The sequence below is a fragment of the Mercurialis annua genome, linkage group LG2 (genome assembly GCF_937616625.2).
Source record: "Mercurialis annua linkage group LG2, ddMerAnnu1.2, whole genome shotgun sequence".
Classification (NCBI taxonomy): Eukaryota; Viridiplantae; Streptophyta; class Magnoliopsida; order Malpighiales; family Euphorbiaceae; genus Mercurialis; species Mercurialis annua.
In genome coordinates this window covers 3,802,941-3,828,196 of record NC_065571.1, presented here as the reverse complement: position 1 = coordinate 3,828,196, position 25,256 = coordinate 3,802,941, and the positions used below count along the sequence as shown (strand labels likewise).

At 39.8% G+C, this 25,256-nt stretch overlaps 2 protein-coding genes across 2 annotated transcripts; both read right to left on the bottom strand.

Moving 5' to 3' along the window:
• Positions 1–16,119: 16,119 nt before the first annotated feature.
• LOC126668998 (transcription factor bHLH148) lies at positions 16,120–17,292 on the bottom strand. The gene is made up of 2 exons (XM_050362273.2): positions 17,095–17,292; positions 16,120–17,022 (listed from the first exon to the last, which is right to left on the bottom strand). Exon 2 carries the CDS (start codon positions 16,940–16,942, stop codon positions 16,286–16,288), a length of 657 nt encoding a protein of 218 aa, XP_050218230.1. The 5' UTR covers positions 16,943–17,022; positions 17,095–17,292; the 3' UTR covers positions 16,120–16,285.
• A 3,142-nt stretch (positions 17,293–20,434) lies between these two features.
• On the bottom strand, positions 20,435–25,256 carry LOC126668997 (uncharacterized). Its single transcript, XM_050362272.2, has 5 exons — positions 25,098–25,256; positions 24,894–25,022; positions 24,597–24,671; positions 24,045–24,472; positions 20,435–20,686 (listed from the first exon to the last, which is right to left on the bottom strand). The coding sequence occupies exons 1-4, from the start codon at positions 25,176–25,178 to the stop codon at positions 24,062–24,064; spliced, it is 696 nt and encodes a 231-aa protein (XP_050218229.1). The 5' UTR covers positions 25,179–25,256; the 3' UTR covers positions 20,435–20,686; positions 24,045–24,061.

Here is a 25,256-nt window from a genome sequence, read left to right as displayed (position 1 = left end):
ATTTAGATTTGTTTTTTCTAAACAAGAGTTTGAGAGTTAAAATTATATTTTTAAGAAGTATAAGGACCAAGGCTTACCTTAGTCTATGATAGTAAACTAATAGTATATCTTCTTTTAAAGGAATGGTAGAATTTAGGAGGAAATTTTCACATTGCTTAATCAATTCGGTGTATTTAGAAAAAGGCATATTAGCTAATTAACTTGTCTTAAAAAAAATTAACTTCAAATTTTGTGTACTTAACTAAATCTTTTTTATTCTATCAATTTTCTTTTAATTTGAAAAATTAATTCTACTTGTATTTAAATTACAAGCGAGTATAATACTAATCCCTATGTGAATAAACATGAAAACGCCAACCAAAATGAATATTGGACAAATTTGTCGATATATATATAAAAGTTTAAAAACATAAATAATTTAATTTTTTTACTAAATTTTCAGTTTCAATCAACTATTGTGTTGTAGTGATAAAAATTCCAATCTTAATATAGACGATTTATTCATCAAAAAAAAATATAGACGATTTTTTAATAAATATATACATAAAACTTTATGTGTAATTATCGTAAAATGAAATGAAAATGCGAATTCTTTCGTATAGCTATATGATTGCAACATGTGCGTTTGAAGGTGGTGACACGAATTGCATTAAGTGTTTCTTTTCAAAATTAACGAGCTACTTTTGAGTGAATTCGACACCCATTAACTAGTGGTGGACGGCGACACTAAAATTAAAAACAAACAAAAAAGAATTATTCTCTTTTAGTAATATTTTATTTTGTCCCCAACAAACTAAAATTCTTCCCTTTATAATTACTAACCTATAGTTTGATAAATTGTGGTAAATAAATGGGGTCAAAATTGGCAGGTTAATATTCTAAGTACTATTAAAAATTCATCCAAAAAAAAAAGCAGTATTAAAAATATTGAAGTGGGTATTTGAGTTGATCGGCTCTGAGCACTGAAAAAAGAGGTGATGGACAGAAGAAGAGAAGAGGGTTAAATAAGGCACATGGGTGCATGTGTAGTCTGCTTGTTTTTATGCCTGAACACTACCATGTGCTTTCTAATTTTTTATCATCACTTTTAAGACTCCTCATTTTCAAATTTTATTATAAGCAAAAATATTTTGTATATTAATTATCTTTCACCAGATTAAAATAAATATTTTTAATAATATTATAGCTGTTAATTTTATAATTTATGATAATTATTGTAATTTTTAATTAAAAAACTAGTTATAAATGTCAACATATTTTATAATTTTAACTCAAAATTTTAATTTTAATATTAATTTCTTTTACAATTTTAAACAGTAATCAATTAATTAAAATGTCCATGTGCATTGTTGTGGAGTTTAGATTAGCACTTTATATGGCAAAATTGTTATGTATATTGGACTATAAAATGTTGATAGCTTTTGTTTAAAATTATAAACATTTAAAATTTATATTAAAGTTATGAAACATGCTAAAATTTGTTTTTATTTTATAACTATCTCAAATTTAAATTTATTTTTATACTTAGTGATAACGTAGCACATCTAGTAGGGGCGAAGCAACCTCGCCAGGAACGAACATCGCTAAGTCAAGCATTTCACCGACCTGGTAACAATGTCCGACCTTCTTGAAACCATAGAACGCATGACTTGGGGGGTCACCGGATCGATGGGAATTCAAACATCATCCGAGACAATCATGCCTGATAAGGTCGGACCAAGAATCTTACCCGAGCTCTGAAGTATGTCCAAGTCAGACCTAAGTCAAGCTCCGAGCCCCTGAGCCCGAAAGCCCGAAGGCCATCTGGCCCGAGCTCTGAGCTGCTCTCAAATACAGGAACCATGACAACTTGACTCCCAAGTTATCCGGGCTCCGAGGTCCTGCCCAAGAGCACTCACTCGTGTACCAGATCTTGGGACCACAGAAGATCTTCTGACAGGTACGTGAGGAATGTTCCCTCTGACACACCTAACAACCCGTGCCACCCGCAGGGATATTCTACCACGTCAGCATAACTGATTCCTGGGACCACTGGGCTCACAGCCTGCCAGCAAGGCAGGTTTGTCCTTAAACCCTAACTATAAATAGAGGGTTTAAGGACAAACCCTAGGTAATTTTCTTTTTCTCTACTGAAAACACACTCTTTTCTCTTCTTCTTCTTCCTCTACTTCAAAACCTTACTTGAGCGTCGGAGTGAACGTCCGGTGACCCCCACCGGAGTTCCTTCTGACCTCTGTTTGCTTGTGGTGTGCAGGTCGGTAAAGCTCGGATTTAATTTGGTGATTCATCACTTGGCGCCGTCTGTGGGAAAAATCGTTTTGTATTCCCCTGTTCTACTCTGGTTCTCTTGACGTTGCTGATCAGATCTTGACAAGAAACAATGGCTGATGATCCTGTTTTGGACAGGGTAGATCCTCTGGGAACTACGGTTACCGACGCTAACTTGGTTGGTGGAGTCTCTGCTAGTGGTCGGACCTCTGTGATCACTGGCTTAACTCCTCCGGCGAATGCTCAGGTGGGAGGATCCAGGGCCTCCGGCAGTGGAGCTGGATTTGTGCCTTTATATGGGTTGGAAAACTATCCAAGGGCAAACCCTTTTGCTTCAGATGCAAGTCACACCCACTTATCAACCCCAGGAACCACCGTGCCTCAGAGTTTCCTCCACAATGCCTTGTCTCCCACTCAACTCAACTTCCCGGTAGACGTTACACTGGTGGCTACGGGAACAGGAACAACTTCGGGGCAGGATATACCTCCGGCGGACTTACAAGCTCAAGAATATTTAGAATACATGGCTCGCCAGCTGCACCAGGCCCAGCAGATGCACTTTGCAGTCATGTCCCAGTATTACCCAAGTTACAATCCCTCGGCCACCCTCGTGGTCCCTCCACCCCAAGCTGCTGAGTTTCAGGATGGTCGTCCTCCGAGAGAAGAAGGTCGGAGCGACCACCCACGACCCAGACCTAGGGGTCCCACAGAGCATCAAGCACCAAGAGGCGAAGATCATCGTGACACTAATTTGCCGAGAGACGAAGGTCGGCATGACCGCCCTTTGCCGAGAGATGAAGGTCGGCATGATCGCCCTTTTCCGAGAGACGAAGGTCGGAATGATCCTCCTCCTCCTCGAAGGGAGGGGGTGCAAGACGAGAATCTACCACCGGGGACACAGCGCGGAGACGCTGGTTTGGGGAGGGGAGACCCAGACCCGGAGGCAGATCCTCTGCGGACCGCGAGAGCAGGAGCTCCACCGGTCAGGAGAAACGGGGCAGAAAGTGTTCATAGCTCGGGTGCAGCGTCACAACATCAGAAAACTTTGCATGACGAGGTTACTCGTCTGGTCCAGGCCGAGCTAGATAGGCAAAAAGGGCACAAGGCAGAGTCCCGACCTTTTACTACCTGTGGCATTGCTAGCCCTTTGTCAAAGGCTATATGGGATGACCCATTTCCAGATAAGTTTAAATATCCGCCCATTGACAGATATAACGGTAAATCCGACCCGATGACTCATTTAAGTTGCTTTCAGGTTGCCATGGGAGTTCAAAGTGTCTCGGACGCCACAGTGTGCAAAGTTTTCCCCTCAACGTTGAGTGATGCGGCGCAAAAGTGGTACCAGAACCTCAAGGAGGGCTCTATTACTAGTTTCAGGGAGCTTGCTATGGCTTTCAAAACTCATTTTGCCCCGAGCATCGAACGAAAGAAAAGATCCAGTGATTTGAAGAAATGCTTTCAAAAGCAGGGAGAAAGTTTGAAAGCTTACATTGCTCGGTTCAATGCCGAGGCGATCATGATAGAAGATTTGAACGATGATACCGCCATTGATGCTATGAAAGATAACACCAGCATGCAAGTCTTCCGAGACAGCCTGATCACCAACCCGGTTGACACTTACACCGAGTTGATGGACAGGGCTTGGAATTATATCAATCTTGACGAGGAAAGGCAGAGGAAGTCTTATGGGACGGCTAGCCCGGTTCCCAGTAAAACGCAGAATACTCAGGGATCTAACCGTAGCCAAGATCGGTACCGACCTCTGAACGAGACTTCGGGGTACAGAGGTAACAAGCCATTCAATGCTCAGACCAGTCCGCCAAGTACGGGGCCTGGTACTAAGCCAAGTTTCAGTATTGGAGGAGGAACGGAAGGATATGTGGATCGAGCGGGAGTACCGAGACAATACGTGCCACTTAACACACCAAGGGAGCAGATTCTATCCTGGATCAAGCACAACAACGAAGAGATTCGTTATCCACCAAGGCTAGTGAAAGATGGAGACCGATCCAAGTTCTGTGATTTTCATGATGGTTATGGCCACGAAACGGAGGAATGTGGACGTTTGCGAAGCGAGATAGACAAATTAGTCTGCCAGGGGCGATTACAACATTTTGTTGTGGCCAAGGAGGGCCAAGACCGAGGAAATACGAGGGTCAACTCGGTCAGGTCGGAGCCCGGGGGGAGTAGGGAAGCCCAATCCCCATCAAAGAAAACACAAGTCACGGGAGTAATCAACACTATCTCAGGAGGAACCTCAGAATCCGAATACGGTCGCAAACGCAGAAAGAAAAAGCAAAAGATGGTCATGTCGGTATCTACTGGGTCGCCATGGCCTAACATTGTTTTCGGGCCAGAGGATGCGAAAGGAGTAGATTTTCCTCATGAAGACGCTTTGATAGTATCAGCCATCATTGGATCGAAATGGGTAAAACGATTGCTGGTGGACGATGGAAGCTCGGTTAACTTGTTGACTCTGTCAGTCTTTTTGACAATGGGAGGATCCAAGACTGACCTCAAGCCTGTGAACATTCCTCTCCTGGGGCTGGGGGGAGCTCCGGTCACCCCAGAGGGCATGGTCGAGCTAGACTTAGAGCTCGGCATCGAAATACCTCAGGAGGACGGAACAGAGGGGATCCTGGCGGAACCAACACGGAAGGTACGTTCACTGTTCATGATAGTTGACATGCCTCTTGCTTATAATGGTATTCTTGGTAGACCTATGTTGTATAGCACAGGTGCAGTGACTAGTATTCGTTACTTGATGATGAAAATCCCAGTGGAAAACGAGGTCATAACTATCAGGGGAAACCAAACCCTATCTAGGCAATGTTACATGGCCACTATGGGCAGCACGGTGGAAACCATGAACATCGATACACCAGAGCTGCTCATCAGAGAGAAAAAAGCGCAGAAACCCCGAGAAAACTTAGAAACGATTGAACTTACAGAGGGATCCGAGATGTATGTAAAGCTGGGGGTAGATTGGCCAGACGAGCACCGGGAAGCTATCATAGCTCGGATAAAACAGTATGTGGAAGAGTTTACCAACAAGCCAGAGGATATTGGGGGGGTAGACCCTAAGATCATCTCGCACAAGTTAAACGTGGATGCGAAATGCAAGCCTGTCAAGCAAAAGAAAAGAACTTTCTCTCTAGAGAAACAGATTGCTATCCGAGATGAAGTGGAGAAGCTCTTGAAAGCCGGGTTCATCAGGAAAGTAGACTACCCTGAATGGCTGGTTAATGTAGTCTTGATCAAGAAGTCCAACGGTAGATGGAGGCTTTGTATAGATTTCACTGATCTAAACAATGCCTGCCCAAAGGACAGTTTTCCTCTGCCAAACATTGACCAACTGGTGGACGCGACGTGCGGATTTGCGGTCTATGCATTTTTAGATGCTTCTCAGGGATATCACCAGATCCCGATGAGTAAAGATGACGAAGAAAAAACAGCTTTCACAACGGATCTGGGGACCTATTGCTACAAGAAGATGCCTTTTGGTTTGAAAAATGCTGGGGCAACTTATCAAAGACTCATGAATCATGTTTTTAAAGATCAACTGGGCAAAAATGTCGAGGTTTATGTGGATGACATAGTCGTGAAATCTAAAGGGATCGAGGAACATGCAGAAGATCTAGCAGAAACTTTTGAAAAACTGAAAGGTTTTAACCTTAAGCTGAACCCGGAAAAGTGCGTTTTCGCAGTACGCTCGGGGAAATTTCTAGGGCATCTCATCTCGGAGAAAGGCATCGAGGCGAACCCGGAGAAAATCGAGGCAGTAATGAGCATGAAAGCACCCAGCTCGGTGAAGGAAGTACAAAAGTTGAATGGAAGAATAACGGCGTTGGGAAGATTCATGAGTTGTTCGGCCAAACGATGTTTGCCATTTTTCAAAATCCTGAAGAATACAAAGAATTTCAAGTGGACAGAGGAGTGTAACACAACTTTTGAAGAGCTGAAAGTTTACCTCAGCACACCCCCGGTGCTAGGTAGACCTGAGCCTGGGGAAATCTTGTACTTGTATCTCTCGGTGAATGACGAGACAGCAGCGGCAGTCCTGGTGAAGGAGGATAAGGGTCTGCAAACCCCAGTTTACTATCTCAGCAGGGTCTTGAAAGGCCCGGAGGTCAGATACCCAAAAATCGAGAAATTTGCTTTGGCATTGAAGGTGGCGGCGGAAAAGCTAAGGAGATATTTCGAGGCTCACATCATTGTAGTACGTACGAACCAACCTCTGAGAAAGGCGCTGCAGAGGCCAGAGATGTCGGGACGGCTGGTCAGCTGGTCGGTCCAGCTGGGAGGATATGACATCCGGTATGAACCAAGACCGGCTCTGAAAGCACAAGTATTGGCAGATTTCATAGCTGAGACCACTGCAAGCGACCAACCTGAAGAACCTGATGAACAACTTCTACGGTGGGTCTTAGAAGTCGACGGGGCATCAAATCTGGATGGATCGGGGGCAGGCGTAGTCTTGAAAGGCCCTCACGGAGTCACACTCCGAAGCTCGGTAAAATTCAATTTCCCGGCATCCAACAATGCCGCGGAGTATGAGGCTCTGTTGATCGGATTGAGAATGGTAAACGTGGTCAAGGCCGAGCACGTAACAATAAGGAGTGATTCTCAGTTAGTCGTTTGTCAAACTCTGGGTACTTTTGAAGCTCGGGATTCGGAAATGAGGAGATACGTGGACAGAGTCAAGTTCTTCTTGAACAAGATTCAGGAGCTCGGAGGAAAATGGTTAATAGAGCAAGTTCCTCGTTTGGAAAATCAAGAGGCCGATGTATTGGCCAAAGCAGCAACAGTGAACGAAAAGATACCAGGAGTCCATTTCTCTGTTCAAAAGCATTCCAGTATTGACAACTATGAAACCATTTTTCTAACTCAGCCTTTGGAAAACTGGATGCAAGGTATAGCCCACTACCTGATGGATGGAACTCTGCCAGAAAACAGGGATAAAGCCTACAAAATCTTGCGACAAGCTCCGTACTACGCGTTCCTCGACGGAGTCTTGTACAGAAAGTCATTCACCCACCCGTGGTCGAGATGCTTGACAGCTGAGGAAGGAGAGTATGTGTTGAGAGAGATACATGAGGGTATTTGCGGGGCACACATAGCTCCTCGCATGTTGGCCAAGAAAGCAGTGTTGCAGGGCTACTACTGGCCCCTGATGGTTAAGCAAGCAGAGGAGATAGTAAAGAAGTGTGAAAACTGCCAGAGACACCAGAATATCCGACATGCTCCTACTACAGAGCAGTGTCCTATTACCAGTCCTTGGCTATTTGCAACGTGGGGAATTGACATCCTGGGGCCTTTCACGCCAACCACGGGGCAGAAAAAGTTCTTGATAGTGGCAGTAGATCACTTTACTAAGTGGCTCGAGGTAGAGGCAGTGAGCACCATCACAGAAGCTCGGATCCGGGATTTCTTCTGGAGGCAAATTGTGTGTCGTTTCGGTATACCCAGAGCGTTGGTAACTGATAACGGAAAGCAGTTCAACTGCCAAGCCTTCAAGGAATTTTGCAACGACTTGCACATTGACCTGCGCTTCACGTCAGTAGTTCACCCGCAGAGCAATGGGATGACTGAAGTAACCAACCGGACGATCCTAAAAGGGCTCAAGGCCAGGCTAGGGGAGTTCGATAGACAGTGGCTGGAAGAGCTACCGAAGGTCATATGGGCTTACAGAACCACGCCAAGGGCAGGCACAGGAGACACCCCGTTTTCTCTAACATATGGGTGCGAGGCAATGATACCGGTGGAAATCGGGATGCCAACTCTAAGGGTCCAGTTCTTCGATGAGGCTAAGAACGAGGAAGAACAGAAATTATGCTTAGACCTGCTGGAAGAGCGAAGAGAACAGGCAGCGCTAAGAATCGAAGCATACAAGCAAAGAATGGCTAAGTATCATAACAAGAGAGTTAAACCCTTGAGTTTCCAAGTCGGCGATCTGGTCCTACGACGGGCAGACATTGCTAAGGGAAATGCTGGAGTAGGAAAGCTCGAACCTAACTGGGAAGGCCCCTATCGAGTCACTGAGGTCGGACGAGCAGGAGCTTATAAAATAGCACACATGTCGGGCAGAGTGCTCCCGAGAACTTGGAACTCCCAGGTTCTTCGGAAATACTATCAGTAGTTACTTGTTTTCATTTTCGAGGTACCTAGGGGTTTTTTCACTTATGTTTGAGTTAGGCTTTTGTAAAACTCAAACATAAGTTTTTCCCCTCAATGAATAAAAAATATTAAAAAGAATTCATGTCTTTTCCAAAACCCGAGCACTCTACTCGGTAAAAAATCCACGGGCTATGTGCCATCCACGGGCTATGTGCCATCCACGGGCTATGTGCCACCAGCGGGCTATGTGCCACCAGCGGGCTATGTGCCATCTACGGGCTATGTGCCACCAGCGGGCTATGTGCCACCAGCGGGCTATATGCCATCTACGGGCTATGCGCCACCAGCGGGCTATGCGCCATCCACGGGCTATGTGCCATCCACGGGCTATGTGCCACCAACGGGCTATACGCCGCCAGCGGGCTAGATGCCACCTGCGTACTACGAGCAATTCTCGACCCCGAGCAACAACAACTCCGGGTCATCCCAAGACAATAGGCTGTCCACCCCGAGACAATAGATCAAAACTTGTTCAAGCTTGACCCATGAACAACCAAGAACTTATCCTAGCATTTTTTATTCCAAGTCTAAGTCAAGAGCCCATGTATAAAAACAACATAGAAACTAGAAAATTTGTACTACTGGAACCAACTTGGAAACTAAGCTAAGTTAGCCATGAAAAACTTCATTCAGAAAGATAACAGGCAAACCGGCAGGTAAAAAACAAGATATATATACTAAGGCCAAAGTGACCAAATTTTGCAAAAATATTCAAAGTATAACAAAGGAGCTCGGAGCTCAACATTACAAAATAATGGAAAACTTCACTCAGAAAAAACAACACCAATGTTCACAGGAAACATTCATTCAGGAAAGCACATATAAAGAAGATATCCAAATCTTATAAAAAGAGCTCGAGGCTCAATATTCAAAAAAAAAGAGTACAAAAAAGAAAACACTGTTCCAAAATATATACAAGGCAAGAAAAATGATAAAGACTATCTAAGAAGGGTTGGAGCCCGGATCTTGGCCATCAACCAAATAGTCTTCAACCTCGGCAGGACCATCATAATCCTTGGGAAGCTCCTTTGCTCGACGTCCCAACTCCTCGACATCCAGCACAAAGTCGGACACGTCGAGGTCGGCTCCGAAACGTCCACGGACATACTCGCCCACCTGAACTTCGCTCACATATAGAATCCGGCGGAAGTCTTCGTAGATCTTCTCTTCCCGACCTATGACGTCTTTAACTTGGGCCTCAGCCTCTTCCGCCCGCTTCGTGACCTCGGCGATCTTTTTCTTCTGATCAGACACAGTCTCCCGAAGACCCTTCGAAGCCAGCTCATTCCGGGTAGTCAGGTCTGCCAGCTGCTTCGAAAAGTCCTCACGAGCCGAGGTTTTCTCATTTTCAAGTTGGGCCACCTCGGCTCGGAGCTTCTCCAACACACCGAGGTCCTCAGCCCGGCGATCCTCAGAGCTCTTCAGTTGAGACTCCAAGGTCGCAACCAGAGCAGCCCCCTCAGAGGCCTTCTTTTCCGCCTCGGTCGCTCGTCTTCCGGCCTCCCGGGTTTTCCTCTGCTCAGTCAGTAGAAGATTTTTGGCCAAGGTAAAATCAACCTCCATCCGGCTCTGGTTTTGATCTGCCATATACGACATCTGGGAAGCCTGAGAAAAGAGAGGGAAAAGCATCCCGAATCAGAAAAAAATATAACACACATAAAACATGATAAACACAAATGAAAAACGCAAGGCATTTACCTGGAGGCAGAAGGACGAAATCACCGCCCATAAATTCTCAGGTTTAAACGTTTTGTAATGCTCCTTGTCGGCGGGCATTGTTGTGACCCGAGCAACATCTCCAGCAATGGCCAGCTCATTCAAGGTTGCAGGCAAACCATCGTTGTGCCTGCTAACCCACTCGGCGAAGCTCGCGCGAGTAATGGTCTGAGGACCAGGAGCAGTAGTGCTCGACCCCGAAGAAATCTCGGGATGGTCTGGCGCCCGGTTTGCAGGAGCCCGAGAACTCTGGCCAGCAGCCGCAGGAGCTGCTCCTTCTGGACCAGCCTTATCCCGACCTGGGCCATCCACCGTCTCGGTGGAGTCTAAGTTGACGAACGGGATGTTCCCAACAGGTTCGGCACCCGCTGGCACCTCGATTCCCTCCGGCAAACGAACCCGGAGAGGAACAACGTCCATACCCTGCAAGGGTTCTTCAGGAACGCCCTTAGCAGCAGGCGCCTCGGCAGCAGGAGACTTGGGAACCTCGGCAGCCTTGGGGAGAGGAGGAGGTGCCGGTGTAACATTTCGGCTCGCCGGCCTCTTGCGTTTCTTCCCAGCAAGCTTTCCTAAATCGAGGCTCTCCACTGCAAAAACACAAAAATCCCAAATTTAAAACAGGAACAAAAACAAACAACACACAAACAACAAAAAGTAGCAAACACAAACACGACGAGGACAAAAACAAACCCCCAGCACCGGGCACTGAATTCTTCCAGTAGTCGAAAGCAAGCTTCGGGCACAAGTCATCAGCTTGTGCTTTTTTCCCCGGAGGGGCATCATCCTGAAGGATCGCAATGTCGTTATCTTCTAGAGGTCCCGGGATGTGGAACCACTTCTCCGGCTTGTAGCATTTGATCACCCACGAGGTGACCATCCCATCAAAGGCCGAAGGATGGGTAATTTGGAAATAATCTTCTTTGAAATCCCGGAGTGAATCAATCACTCCGGAGATCAACCCCCCGGGAACCGCTTTTCTTTCACTCCGGAACCGCAGGTACGCGAAGTGGTTCCGGTCCTTCAGAGACATGAGGTATAAACAGCAGAATAACCTCATGCTGGGAACCACCCCGGTCTTCTCGCAGAGCTTCAAGAAGCAAGAGAAGTGTCGAACCCCATTAGGGTGAATCTGAGACAGGGGAACCTCGAAGTACCGGCTCAGCTGCTTGTAGTCCTCGCACAGGGGAAACCGGATCCCAGACTGTAAATGCTCCAGGGTCAGCATGATGGTGTTCGCAGGAGGCACGTCGTTCAGCTTTTGCCCCTCGGGCACCAAAGACAGCTCGTATTCGACAGGAATACCGAACGTTTCCCGTACTGCTCTCAGATAACCCCGGGTGCACCGGGAGGCCTTGATATCACGATCATCATTCTTCTCGCTGGCCTCGGGAGCTTGTCTCTTCTTTTTCCCTTTCTCGACCGGTAAAGGTTGAGAGGTCCCGGTCTCTTCCACATCCGGGGTGTTACCTCGGAGAGGGCGAACGACTACGAACTCCGTAGACGGCTCGTCTGTGCCCACACCGTGATCATCATAACCCCTCCCTTCCTCATGATCTAAGGTTTCACCCGACATACCTATAGACACAGAAACCAGCTCGGATGAGACAAGTTTCAAATAGAAAAACTAGATAAACTTATTGCAGAATCGAAATTATGGATCAAAGACAGAGTTCCTAAGGGGTGAAACCATCAGAACATGAAGAACATCACGATGAATTTCCAGAATTTCTGGAAACTCATCGCTCAAAGCAAAACATAAAATCAAACACAACAAAGCATTTCAATTTCTGGAAATCAACAACAAAAGATCTAGCAAGTCACAGTACTAAAATACATAAAACAAGGCAAACACGAACAAGTTTCATCCATTTTTGAAAATCAACAGACCACAAAACGCAATGGGAGTTCTTTCTCTCTATGATTCAGAAATCCAAAATCAAAATTACAAAGGCAGAAATCAGAAATCAAACACACAACCAGAGGCCTATCACTAAGAACACAGAAATTCAAACACGTATTCAAAACTGAAGGAAACAAAGAACTAAAACAAAAACTCAGAAATACTCACTTGTATATAGCACAGATGATCCTTGGAGAAAACAACAGAGCACAGTAAATCCTTCGCAAGAAAAAACAAGCACAGCAGCGAACAACTTCAATTGACAGAACCAGCAAAATCTCCCCAACGATGCGAAGAACAAACAAAAAGGTTTTCAAACTCAGAGAAACAGAGAAACTCAGAAGGCGATGAACTGAGAAATTGTAAGTTTTTAATTGTCCAACTCAGAGAAACAGAGAAATGAAAAAGTTTCTAAATGTTTGAAAAATGAAATTTATACCTGAAAAGAGAGGGAAACTGAAAGGACACGCCTTTAATTTTTCTCTCTCTTTCCACTCATAACGTCTCCTAGAAAATTGCACTAGCAATAACTGTTAAACACGTGGCTAAGACGTGCGCTGAAGCACAACCGCCATTTAAGATACCCACCCAAACAGCTGTCATGCACACCAACTCGAAAGGACAGGTCTTGTCACATAGCCATATCAGCTCACCCATCTTCCTGACAAGCGGCTCGGTGTCAGAGATCACCCAAAAACAAAGTAAGTACACCCAGAATCACGTGACCTAATAACTCGGATAAAACTACCATCTCGGACATAAATATCCGACACACTGGGGGGGACTAGTGATAACGTAGCACATCTAGTAGGGGCGAAGCAACCTCGCCAGGAACGAACATCGCTAAGTCAAGCATTTCACCGACCTGGTAACAATGTCCGACCTTCTTGAAACCATAGAACGCATGACTTGGGGGGTCACCGGATCGATGGGAATTCAAACATCATCCGAGACAATCATGCCTGATAAGGTCGGACCAAGAATCTTACCCGAGCTCTGAAGTATGTCCAAGTCAGACCTAAACCAAGCTCCGAGCCCCTGAGCCCGAAAGCCCGAAGGCCATCTGGCCCGAGCTCTGAGCTGCTCTCAAATATAGGAACCATGACAACTTGACTCCCAAGTTATCCGGGCTCCGAGGTCCTGCCCAAGAGCGCTCACTCGTGTACCAGATCCTGGGACCACAGAAGATCTTCTGACAGGTACGTGAGGAATGTTCCCTCTGACACACCTAACAACCCGTGCCACCCGCAGGGATATTCTACCACGTCAGCATAACTGATTCCTGGGACCACTGGGCTCACAGCCTGCCAGCAAGGCAGGTTTGTCCTTAAACCCTAACTATAAATAGAGGGTTTAAGGACAAACCCTAGGTAATTTTCTTTTTCTCTACTGAAAACACACTCTTTTCTCTTCTTCTTCTTCCTCTACTTCAAAACCTTACTTGAGCGTCGGAGTGAACGTCCGGTGACCCCCACCGGAGTTCCTTCTGACCTCTGTTTGCTTGTGGTGTGCAGGTCGGTAAAGCTCAGATTTAATTTGGTGATTCATCACTTAGTGATATAATTATAATTCAGAATAATTATATTATGTTGATATTTAGATAGGAAGAATTATAGTGGATTTAAATTAAGAATGGTGTTGCAAATGAATTATTTAGATTAAAAATAATTATTTTAAATAATAAAATTAACAAATTAATATAAAATAATTTAAGAAAATGAAGGGTGGTCCTTGAAAGTCTAATAAATGTCTTATATATAGTGAGCAGAGGTCTCTCACTCACTCCAAAATCCAGCCAAAGTGATAGCGATGAAACAAAAGCACTCGTGTGGCACAATAAGGTCTGCCAACGAATGTGATAGCTTAGGGTACATGTCTCTCCTTCAATTACACGTGCACCCCTTAAGTTAAGAGACACCCTTCATATATAAGTTTGATTTACTAGCAGTAGAACAAGATCTCGAACCAGATTATTTTGCTCTTATCAGCGGTTGTTTCAAGAACCGCCCCGGTTTAACCAATTTAGCTATATTCTTTTTTATTAAATCTGTAAATTTTAGAATTGAGATGTCCTCATATTCATATGAACATGATGGGTTATGTTTATTAATTTATACCATTTATTATAAAATAAATATTATAGATTAATTTAATTAAATTTAGATTTTTTAATTTACATCATTCATTGATAACCCCTCAATCTCATGTTCAAATGAATATAAGGAAATTTAAAACCTAAATTTTAAACCGGCGGAATTTAATGTTTCCAAAATAAAAAAGCGTAGTTTAATTTTTTAATCAAGAAGCTGCAAAAGAAAAGATATGAAACTTGTTAAAATATAAAAATAATTTAGCTTTTAATTGACTACTTTTCTATCCCATTTTATTTGTCGCTATTTATACTTTTTAATGTCGCACCAAAATGGAATCATTAACACATATTTTTCTTTTTTTGCCTAACGTTAATCGATGTGATAGATCAATTTTTAAAATTATTTTTTTATAATATTTTATTTAAAATTCATTAATCAACCGATATTTATTGATATCATCTTAAAACAATGCTATTAAATAAAAATAAATTTATAAAAATTATACTATTAATTTTTTGTTTTTTAAAATATGTGATAAAAATAAAATGGATATTTTTTCAAAATGAGAAAGATAATATTTTTATTTCAAATAAAAGAACAATAAGTTAAATTTAAACCAAGAATGTCCTGATTTTTATTCCTAAAAATATAAATTATAAATTATAATCCTCACATGTTACCTTTGCTAGTTTTGTCATTAAATAGTTTTGGTGCTTTGCGGAATAGAGAAGGTAGTGTGGAGTTGGATATCCAAGAAACTCCACTACTCTATTTTGGCACTTGTGATTCAAACCTAAAAAAAAAAAAGGACCCATATTTGTGTGAACCAAATTCACCACGTAGGATTGTAAACCATCCATTTATTGTGTGACACGTGGCGTAATTAATATGAACAACCAATCATTAATGACCTATTAATTAGAGGTTTTTTATTTAAAACATAAGGCTATTAAATGATTGGTTGTTCATATTAATTACGCCACGTGTCACCCGATAAATGGATGGTTCACAATCCTACGTGGTGAACAAGGTTCACGCAAAAATTTCTCCTTTTCATCCCATCGCTCCCACTCATTAATTAGGATAATCAAGCACTCTTAATTATCACTTTTTATTTCTCTCTCTATTTTTCTTCTTCAATTCTTTAACTCCTATTTTTTTTTTATACAGAAAAAAAAAATTCAAAATAAATTGCAATTTGATGTCCAATGCTTATATCGTTTGAGATATAGCGTATCAATTGAGTATCTATACAATCTTATTCATCTATTCTAAAAAAACTTAATACCTATCAATTCTCAATTTTAACCAAATATGTAAATGTAATCTTCAAGGAGAATTCTTATGCATATTGATTTTGTATACACAATTGAATGTCAAAATAATTTGGAAAAAAATATGTCAAGTAAAATTTAGGTAACCAATTGGAATTGAGAGAGTAGATATCCTAAACTCAAAAATGACAAAACCAGATGAGAATCCTCATTCTTCACCCACCTCACCAAATTAAATGCATTGTGGGTGTCATTTTCTCTCAATTTCCAGATGTCCTATGCGATTCTCTCTGGATATATAGTGATGAAGATGCTCCTCTTTATATTACCAAATGGATAAATACTTAAAACAGTACTAATAACTTAATTTCATCACCTTTTTCATCCATAGATCTTACCTAATTAAGCAAAATCCCCCCAGAAATTGATAAGAAATATACAATCTATCAAGTATGTCAACCATATCCAAAGAGTAATTGGAACACACATAAATCAAATAAAGAAATTTCAGAGGTCAATTATTACCGATGAACTATAATTCAAATAGTATAAACGGTGAACAACAAACTGTTAAGTCGCAAATTCAAATCTTTCACAAACGCTTCTTCTTCGCCGATTATCGAAAATAAAAGGTCAATTATTTCTTTTTAAATCACTAAAAACTTATGAAAGAAGTGATGTAAGATAGAAATTACTTTAAAAATCGAAAAATTATAATAAAAAACAAAATATTTAACAAGAGATCGATTATCCAAATAAAGTGGAATAGAGATCAATAAAAATTAGAAAAAAATATAGATTATTATAGAAGTAACAAATATAAACCGATAATCGACAGCAGGCCGTGAAAAGACTCATCAACTCGTTGTCGGCGGCGGTGAAGCGGAGCTAGAGGCGGAGAGTAAATTAGCTAAAGCAGTCATGGCTCTAACTTGCATCTCAAGAGCAGCAATATAATCAGTAGCTTCTTCTAAAATAACCGGCAACGGTTGTTTACGGCAACCTGGAACCAACCGGCCTAAAACACGAACTTTTCTTTGAACCGTCGGTAAACTCTTTTTTTTCAACCGGAAAATACTAACCCTCGGCTTCTTTGATGACCGGTTACTTCCGGTTCCAATAACCGAACCGCCGCTACTAGCCACAATTTTATGCGCTCTCTTATGCTGTTTTCTAAACTTGAGTTTGATCCGGCTGGTTAATATGGCTCGGCTCCATCTGGTTCTCCCTTTAGCTGCAAAAGCCAAAGCTCTATCCGCAGCTTCTCTAACAGCTCTGCCTTGGCGCGGCGGAGGAGACGGCGGAGTGAGGCGGACTTGAGAGAGAGCTTGAACGAGTTTGGACGAGTAAATTTTCTGTTGAGCTTCGGTTTTCCATTTCGCATGGCCTTGAATTTGATTTTCTTTGGCTTGATTTTGCTGTGATTTCTTCTTTTTTCTTCTTTTTGATCGATCTGTAGATGTGTTTGATGCTGTTACAGGATTATGATTCGAGATCAATGTTGTTGAGGCCATGATTATTCAAAAATGAATCGATTCGGTTCGATTCTGTACGAATAAATTGATTTTGATGCAATAAATTCTCAATTGAGTACCTGAATCGAAAAAAGATAAATCAGATTCAAAGAATTACAGTGATAATTCTTGATAATCAACAAGATTATTACCTTTATTTTGGAAGAGAGAGAGAGGAAACGGAACGGAGTGGGAGGTGGTGAGAAAACGGAACGGAATTCTTTTTTATGGGGGGGGAGGGGAGGAGACGGAAGTTGAGAGAGAAATGATATTTGAAGCTTATAAAGGAATCAAAAGTTACCACGCGTCCATTAGAATTAATTTTTAAATTAATTCTTTATTTTTTGTGGTTTTGGTTTAGGTTAGCACCTTGGGCTATGGCTTTATAGAGGTTTATGGCTTATGGCCTATTTTCGTTTCAATAATGCGATGATGGTGGTGGGTGAGTACGCCATTTGGTTCTATATGGTCATGATTTGACTCGTAGACTTGGTCCTTTTGGCCTTTGTGGATTGAGCCGCTCAGCGGTTGGACGTTCGAAAAGCTTGGCTTAGGCTGTTTGTTAGTCTAAATGAACGAGATCTGAACATATATTCAATTATTTATATAAAAGCTTGATTTTAGTGGTGTTGACTCGTTTATGTTCACCAGCAAATCATGTATAGGGTCGGAAGCTCATTTGATTATGAGATCCGAACGGACTCATATATGAGCGTATGAGTGAGCTCATATATTAACTCGATTAGGAGTTTGTTTTACATAGCTTTAAGTTAATTAAAGCTTTGAATTTGGCTAGATACTAAATAAACTTGGTTCGTGTCAAGGACAAGGCTAAGAGGGCTACCACCACCCTGCCTAATATTTGTTTTTCAAATTATTTTTACCTCTGACAAAATTTCTACCCCATATCCAAAATATCTATTTTTTTTTTACCCCACCAAGAAAAGATTTCGGTTTCGTCTCTAATTCGTTGTAGTTCATTTAAATGAATAAATTTGAATTTGGCTTTTTCGTATTGAATGGACACAAACTAAAGTTTGAACTAAATTTCAACGCTATAGAATTTAAATGAACTGAGATAACGTAATATTCAAAGCTAGAACGTAATATTCAAAGCTAGAATCGACTTAAAGCAAACATAAACACTTTATTCATATAATGAAATATAACAAAGTGGTAAACATTTTAAAATTTAGTTCAGTACAATTCAGTTTACTAACCACTAACCGGTTATGTTTGGCAAGAAAATACTCAATCCCATTTTTTTATGGGTGAAAGAATTTGCTTTACCCTATTAATGTTCAATTTAATGAACTTTTTATAGTTGTTATTTATTGGAGTAGATCACCATCAGCAGTACTGTAAAGTCATACTCTTTTAAGATACTTCCACATGAAAGAAAAGTCCTTACTTTCAGAAATTATTAGTTGATATAGAGTTACTTGGGTCAATTTTTTCTTCAATTTAGGAATTTCTTATTAAATGTCAGAATTGATAGGTAAATGAAGCTTTTAAGCTTTTAAATTCTGAAATCTAACATCTTGAATGTTTTTCTTAGATCAACTATTTATTCCCTCGTAAAAAAAAACTATTTATTCCAACATCGGATTGCAAATTATTGGTGAAGGGGGAAAAGGGTAAAAAATGAAATCCATTCTATATTATTGCCATGGTTAGTTCCCCATGTGCATTCATAGTGTATAAAGTGCAGCAAAAGTTTTTTGTCTCCAAAGTTTGGCAAAACTTATCCATTTTTCGTTTTTACTAGGTGATTAGTTCACATATATTTCCAACTAAAATCTGAACAATAACTCATCAAAAACTACAGCAATACAAATTAAATGCTTCTAGTATAAATTTAAACAGTTTATATTTCCATCTAAAATCACTCTAGATATATAGGTAACAAACACTTGTAGAACCAAACCAAAAGAGTTGACTTTTTGAAATTTTCAACCCAAAAATCTGGCAAACGAGGCAAAGGGTTCCAAAATCCAGACAAGCAAGTTAGGAAAAACAGTAACAGGACTGCATAAAACTGTATGGGGCTAATGACGTGGCAGTAAATGATTGGAAGGAATATATGGCGTTGGTTTCCACTAACAGTGTAATGTAGGGCTGGGCATGGGCAGTGTTTACAAACCGAATTGGTGTAGCCCTCGGTTCAATAAATAAAGTCTAATCAAATTTATAAAAACCAACCAGTTGAACCACATTTTTTTATTTTTCCGAAGAACCAAACCGGACTGACCTCTAGTTCGAACTGGTTCAGCCGATCGGTCTGGTTCTGTTCTTAAAACACTAGGCATGGGTCATGTAGTATTTTGTTATCACTCCGTGCAATGATTAATGAAAGTGATGACAAGAAAAGAAATTATAAACAAAGAGAAATGCATGTGCAATGCAGGCTGTTCTTCTGCCATTTTCCTATCTTAAGGATTTTTTGGAATTTTGCTTCTTGGTGAGGTGTGGACAGTTATGTTCCACATTTCTAGCTATTGGTTTCCTCACTTAAATTTACCCTCACCACAACTGATTTTTTTTAGTCATTCTCTATTCCATCATCTGTACTTATCAAGACAGACAGATTCTGCTAAGCTTATGAGATCACAAGAATGTTAAACAGGCAAGCAAAAATAATAATCTAGTACAAGGTCAAGATGTTTTACTTATATTTTTGTATCTGTCATGAAAAACAACAGAAACATTTTAAGCAAAGCTAATCTTTGACTAAGTAATAATGAAAGCTTAATCACACCAATGTGATCCCCACTCTGGATTTTAGTGGGGAAAAAACCATGATTCTACCGTGCATTTTTCTAGTAATGACCAAAAGAGAGTTAGTTGAACCGGAAATCAGCTAGTTGTTCGGACCAACTATCCCTAAAAACCAGAAATTTGGTTCAATTGGATTGAACTAGTTGAACTGGTCGAACCGGATGTTGGGCCATAAATCTTATCTAAATTTAATTTTTTTCCATTTAATTATACTCAACATTGAACCGGAACAGGTGGCCTCATCGGTTCAGTTTTTAAAACAATATTTGAATAACCATTAGGTAGTACAAGACATAGGATTTGAATAATGCTAACCTGACTTTAGGATAAACAAATTAATGATTTGGTCTATAAATGCTTAGTAGTAATCATGAACCTAATCCCAAGTCTCATCTAGATCATGATTACCATGTGTGTGTTAGTTTACTATTAGACAATGAATTAACAAACCTTAAAAAGTAGAACTAAGTTTTTTATAATCTAAGGACTACTGGACATTATGGCATGCCAGAGAGACTGCCTCAACTGTGCGAGACACAATAAAGCAGGAAGCACTACAAAGAGCAACCAGAAAATGAGGAAATTATTGCATGTAGTATATTGTAAAGAGTGATTCAGATTCAATCCTTAAATTTAAGTGAACCCATACTTTAACAGTTGTGAATTTGTGATTGTAAGTGAGATCTTCAATTCGGACAATAATGCAAGCATTCGTCAGTAATTGAATTTATCCTTATAGACAATCTACATGTATCAATATTTAGTGAGGAATCTAGCTTTTAAAACAAGTTCAGTGTAGTGATTAGTGCTACAATTTCAACTAAGCAAACAATTTCAGTACGAGATAGAATGAAAATTAAGTGTACCAAAAGGAGCTGGTTGCCTGGTTCCATTCCACATCAGCTTTTCTTTTATAGTCAGTTGAAAAATTGGTAATCATGGTTGAGCCTGTGTTCTGTTTAGTACCTGCCAACATTTCTTGATCAATGAGCTGGCTTCATCATGTTTAAGCACACAATGAATGTAGCATAAGAAGTCGGACATTTAAAATTAAGAAAATATGCAACTGCCGTCCCATGCTAAGCAAATTAAACAAATCTTCCAATAAGTATGGAATAGGAGCACTGTATATTCATAACATGCTTGACAGTTAGTTTTTTGCTGGCAGAACAGGGGTGGGCAAAATCGAATCAAACCAAAAATTAAATCAAATCTAGGTTCAGTATTAATAAAATTGATTTTTCAGTTTGGTTTGATTTTAGATATAAGAAAATCAGTTAAGTTTGATATAAACCGGAAAAAACAAAACAAACTCAGAACCGACTAAACTGACCGGTTTGATTTGATTTGAATAAATTTTAGTTCAGTTCAGTTTGAACCGAATGCACACCCCCTAGGCAGGACTTGGTAGAATTAGTGCAGTATAATATTGCATGATGTAGGTAATGACGATTATGCTCTCCACAGCAAGCTAATCCATCATGAAAAGAACATACTTAAAAAATCTTGTTCAGCAATATTATTTGAAGTTCTAAAGTCCCCATACTCAAAATAAATGGCGAATTTAGTTAAAAAAAACTCAATAATTTTAAAAATACCAAATTATTTATTTTGTAATTGCCTCAAAATGCTATGCCAATCAAAATCACCACATCATCAAAAACACCAAAATCGCCTTTGCTACATAATTGAACAAGATTCCGGCATCAGATGCCTATTGATAAAACGCAAACATCAAATAATTGTCATAAACAAGCCTCACTAACAACCTAAACTTTTCTTTTGATTATATTATTAATTAAACCATTGCTTTAAAGTACAACTTGCTCCTCTCTTACCAATTAAGAAATGATTATCACTATTATTAGACTAATTTTTAAAATTAATACGAGTGGATTACAGCAAATCTTTGCCTTTAAGGACAGCTCACTAAGCTTCATTATCTAATTTATAAAACTAATAAAACTTCTATGGATTACACCAAACTTATTACCAATTTGCCCTATGAAAATGAAGGGGTCTCACAGGGTCTCTCATCCATTAAAAAAAATGATGCTTGGAAGTCGGAATGAAATGACCAATAAAGAAAAAGATTTTTGTATGCTAGAATAGTAGAAGACATTATTAATCTGAAAATGATAACCAACAAAAAAATTAGGGAGTTTCTGACTTATCTTATTATTGCATTATGATCTGTCTAAACCGTCATAAGAGAGGCTATAGCTTAGTTTTAACTACTCCCACAAAAGAGCCTCCAAGTTCTTGTTACGCAGTCGTTTATCATAATATAGAAACTATCAATTTAAGAATGCTACTATTCAGCTTTTAAATGCTTCTTCTCATTATCCTCTTGAAAGATCACTTAACGTTGTGTTAGTGGCAGATATAAATTGTGTACCATATTCTTCATTTACAAGTCACCATTATGTGCTTCTAACGCTTCTAATATTACATTCATAACAATGACATTGACAAGTTGCACATAATGTAATTAACAACATTAATCAGCAGTCAGCTTGATACTTGTATATGAATATAGAAGTCAATTGAAAAATGCACATTTTCTAGCCTATCCCATTCATACTCTCCCCATAGTAGAGCCTATAAGAAAGGTAGTTATTGCAACTAAGACCCAGAAAACTAGCAAATTAGCAACATGCTGAATAAGTCTCATATAGATAATTAGGCTTGACATCAAGGAACTCAGAACACTTTGATTTAACATCCTGTAAGGGTTAGGCTGTTCAAAAGCAAGAATTGAGTAGTAAAATGTTGAAGAGCCGTTAACTAAACAAATAAGAAAGTAGGAAGAATAAAGATTATGTATACATTTTTATTTTATTGTGAAGAACTGCAAAAGGGTTGCAGAAAATTGATTTCTGTATGGTCCTTCCTTTTTCACTATATCAATTATTATTATTGACAGCGTCTTCTATTTTTCCTCCAACTCCCCGGCCTTTTACTATACAGTTTTATTTTCAAAACTAATGAAATTTTAAACCTTTAGCTCTTGAAAATATAGGAAACAATGAATATCTACTACATGAAAGCATATATAGGAATGCTACCTGACTACCATAATAACATCTCTTCATTTTTTTTAAAAGAGCTATAATATTCCACATGCTCAATTTAATATTCAACAGAATCATAGTAGATAAGGATGCATTCGGATAGACTCAACCCTACAATGAGTAGATCATTGTCCCACATAAGCTCAATGTCTATTGAAAGATCTGATAATTAGACACCCTAGCTGGGTGAACTTTGTTCTTTTAATGGACTTGAAAGTTATTCTAATGTTTGAAATCTGGAGGCATATGACTTTCATAGATAATAAACACCATGAATCACCACAATTATTGACAACCAGTTGATTTAAGAACAAATTGAAAAGGAAGGATATGGTTCTTTAGGCAGGCCCTCAACCAATTATCACAAGATGGAGAGAATTTCACTTAGCATGCCTGAGCTCTCATGCTCTGACAGTCAATATTGATGCCACTCAAACCAGATGTTCATATCAGAATGGTGTTTTAACCAATTATGAAGAAGTGAGCAGTGCATAGACTCGCTATTCAGGAAACAGTCCATTCAAAATAGAATGGACATTGGCCTTGGAGCTCAAAGAAATGAAAGCTGATTTACAAGAGAGAAAACAACTTTTCAATATCGATATAGTCTAATTTGGAACCAATGAAGATGGCCAAACAGTGGCATGAGGCAAATCATCTGATGGGGGTGGTAATAAGAGACTCTAATCCAGTTCAGGGAGAGGGGTATTCAGACTCTGGAATACCGTGCCAAATGTAATGTCAATGCTACTAGGCAATTAAGAAAAACAAGATTTCTTCAGAAAAGATCAAGTTTTACAAACAAAGTGATATCATAGCCAAACAGATATACCTGGCCAAAAGCATTGGCATTATGAGGTAATATAAGGCCCTCCCACGACTTATGACAAATAAAAAACACATCATATACATAGCTATAGAATTGTTTTGCAAATCACACAGCACTTTGCAATCTTTTCTCCTCCGATTACACAATACCTTGACCTTAAAAACCTAAAGATATATGTTTAGAACAGTCACATCAGGAATTCAGATTAAGCATTAATGCAATGCAAATAAGCACACCAATCATATTCAAAAACATTAAGCATTACTTTAGGAAGCTTATTTGAGCATGAACTACCACAAATATACGAAAAACCAAGTAGCCGAATATCAATAAGACAACAGAATAAAAAGACTGTATCAACATAGAACCAAGATATTTCAAACAACTCAATATTGATTCAAAAAGACTGAGAGAATCATACCTATTTCTTAAAGTACTTCAAGTTGGTGTTGGTCCAACATAAGAGTTATCAGATCGCAATCCAAAAAGCACCAAATAAGCAAGAAAGCACCAGAGCAAGACTAAAAGAAACATCAGGCGAAATGATGCAGAAGCAAGTTGAAAATGGCAGTCTGTCTCTTTAGGCAAAGAGTAGAAGTCATCCAAAAGAACCTTAACAAGCGTATCTAAAAGCTTCTTCGACTGCTGATCCACACCAGTAGAATTTAATACCTGATTTCGAGCATGTTTAGGAAATTCTGATACCAGGTCAAGCTCCACAGAACTGTCTGGTTTCTGGAATGACCGCTCCGTAGATCTATTGCCTGAGTTATCGAAGCAGGTTTTAATAGTAGAAATCGGAGTATGCTCACAAGAAGTAGAGGCTTCTGATAAACCTAGGTCAGAAATCTGAAAAGGAAAATTAGCCAAAAATCAAAAACTGAAATGCTCCGAATAGGAAAACTAGTGCAAACTTTAATGTCCATAATTTACTTTAACATATAACATTCAAACATTCACATCAGAAAACTACCTGTTGAAAGCTACTGCTGCAGCTGGACTTAGAGACGGAAATTACTTCCGGTGAAGTAGCATTCAACTCAGAGCTCTGAACAGAAATTTAAAAAATAAAAAATAACTAGCAGCTAACAAAAAAACGCAATAATCATCACAAAATCAAATAAAATGATCACAAACTATATAGCTTAAACAATCAGCACTTATTAGTTATTTTTCTTTATCTCAAAAACCTTAAAACTAAATTATAAAAGAAAACTGGAAAATACAATTTGAAATTGAAAGGAATCAGAAAATAGAAGAATATCCGTACGGTTCGATCGGAGCAACTAGCGCCTGTGATCACCGAAACAGGAGAGAAATCGGATGAATCCTTCGCGGTATCAGACGAAACATCTTCAGAAATCAGCGGAAACAGACCGTTTAAGCTTCTCTTAACGATCTGCAAAGTGAAATAAGTAAAATATCAAAATGAAAATAGAAAAAAAAACAGAGAATGCGAAAGCTAAATCGAAACCTTGTTTGGCTTCTTTAAGCGAGAATCCTTAGCTCTTCGATTCGCGATATCTTCTCTCTGTGGAGTATGATCGTCTTTCATTTTTGACTCTCTTTTTTGTTATTGATTTTGGCGGGAGATTTCAGGTTTATTTTTTAAAATAATTTCAAATTTTCAACT

Bases quoted from the DNA above. Each gene is read 5' to 3' on its own strand.
- LOC126668998 (XM_050362273.2), bottom strand. From the start codon at position 16,942: ATGGCCTCAACAACATTGATCTCGAATCATAATCCTGTAACAGCATCA.
- LOC126668997 (XM_050362272.2), bottom strand. From the start codon at position 25,178: ATGAAAGACGATCATACTCCACAGAGAGAAGATATCGCGAATCGAAGA. The intron at 24,672-24,893 runs GTACGGATATTC...ATTTCTGTTCAG, and splicing joins CTAGTTGCTCCGATCGAACC to AGCTCTGAGTTGAATGCTAC. The intron at 24,473-24,596 runs GTAGTTTTCTGA...TTTCCTTTTCAG, and splicing joins GCAGCAGTAGCTTTCAACAG to ATTTCTGACCTAGGTTTATC.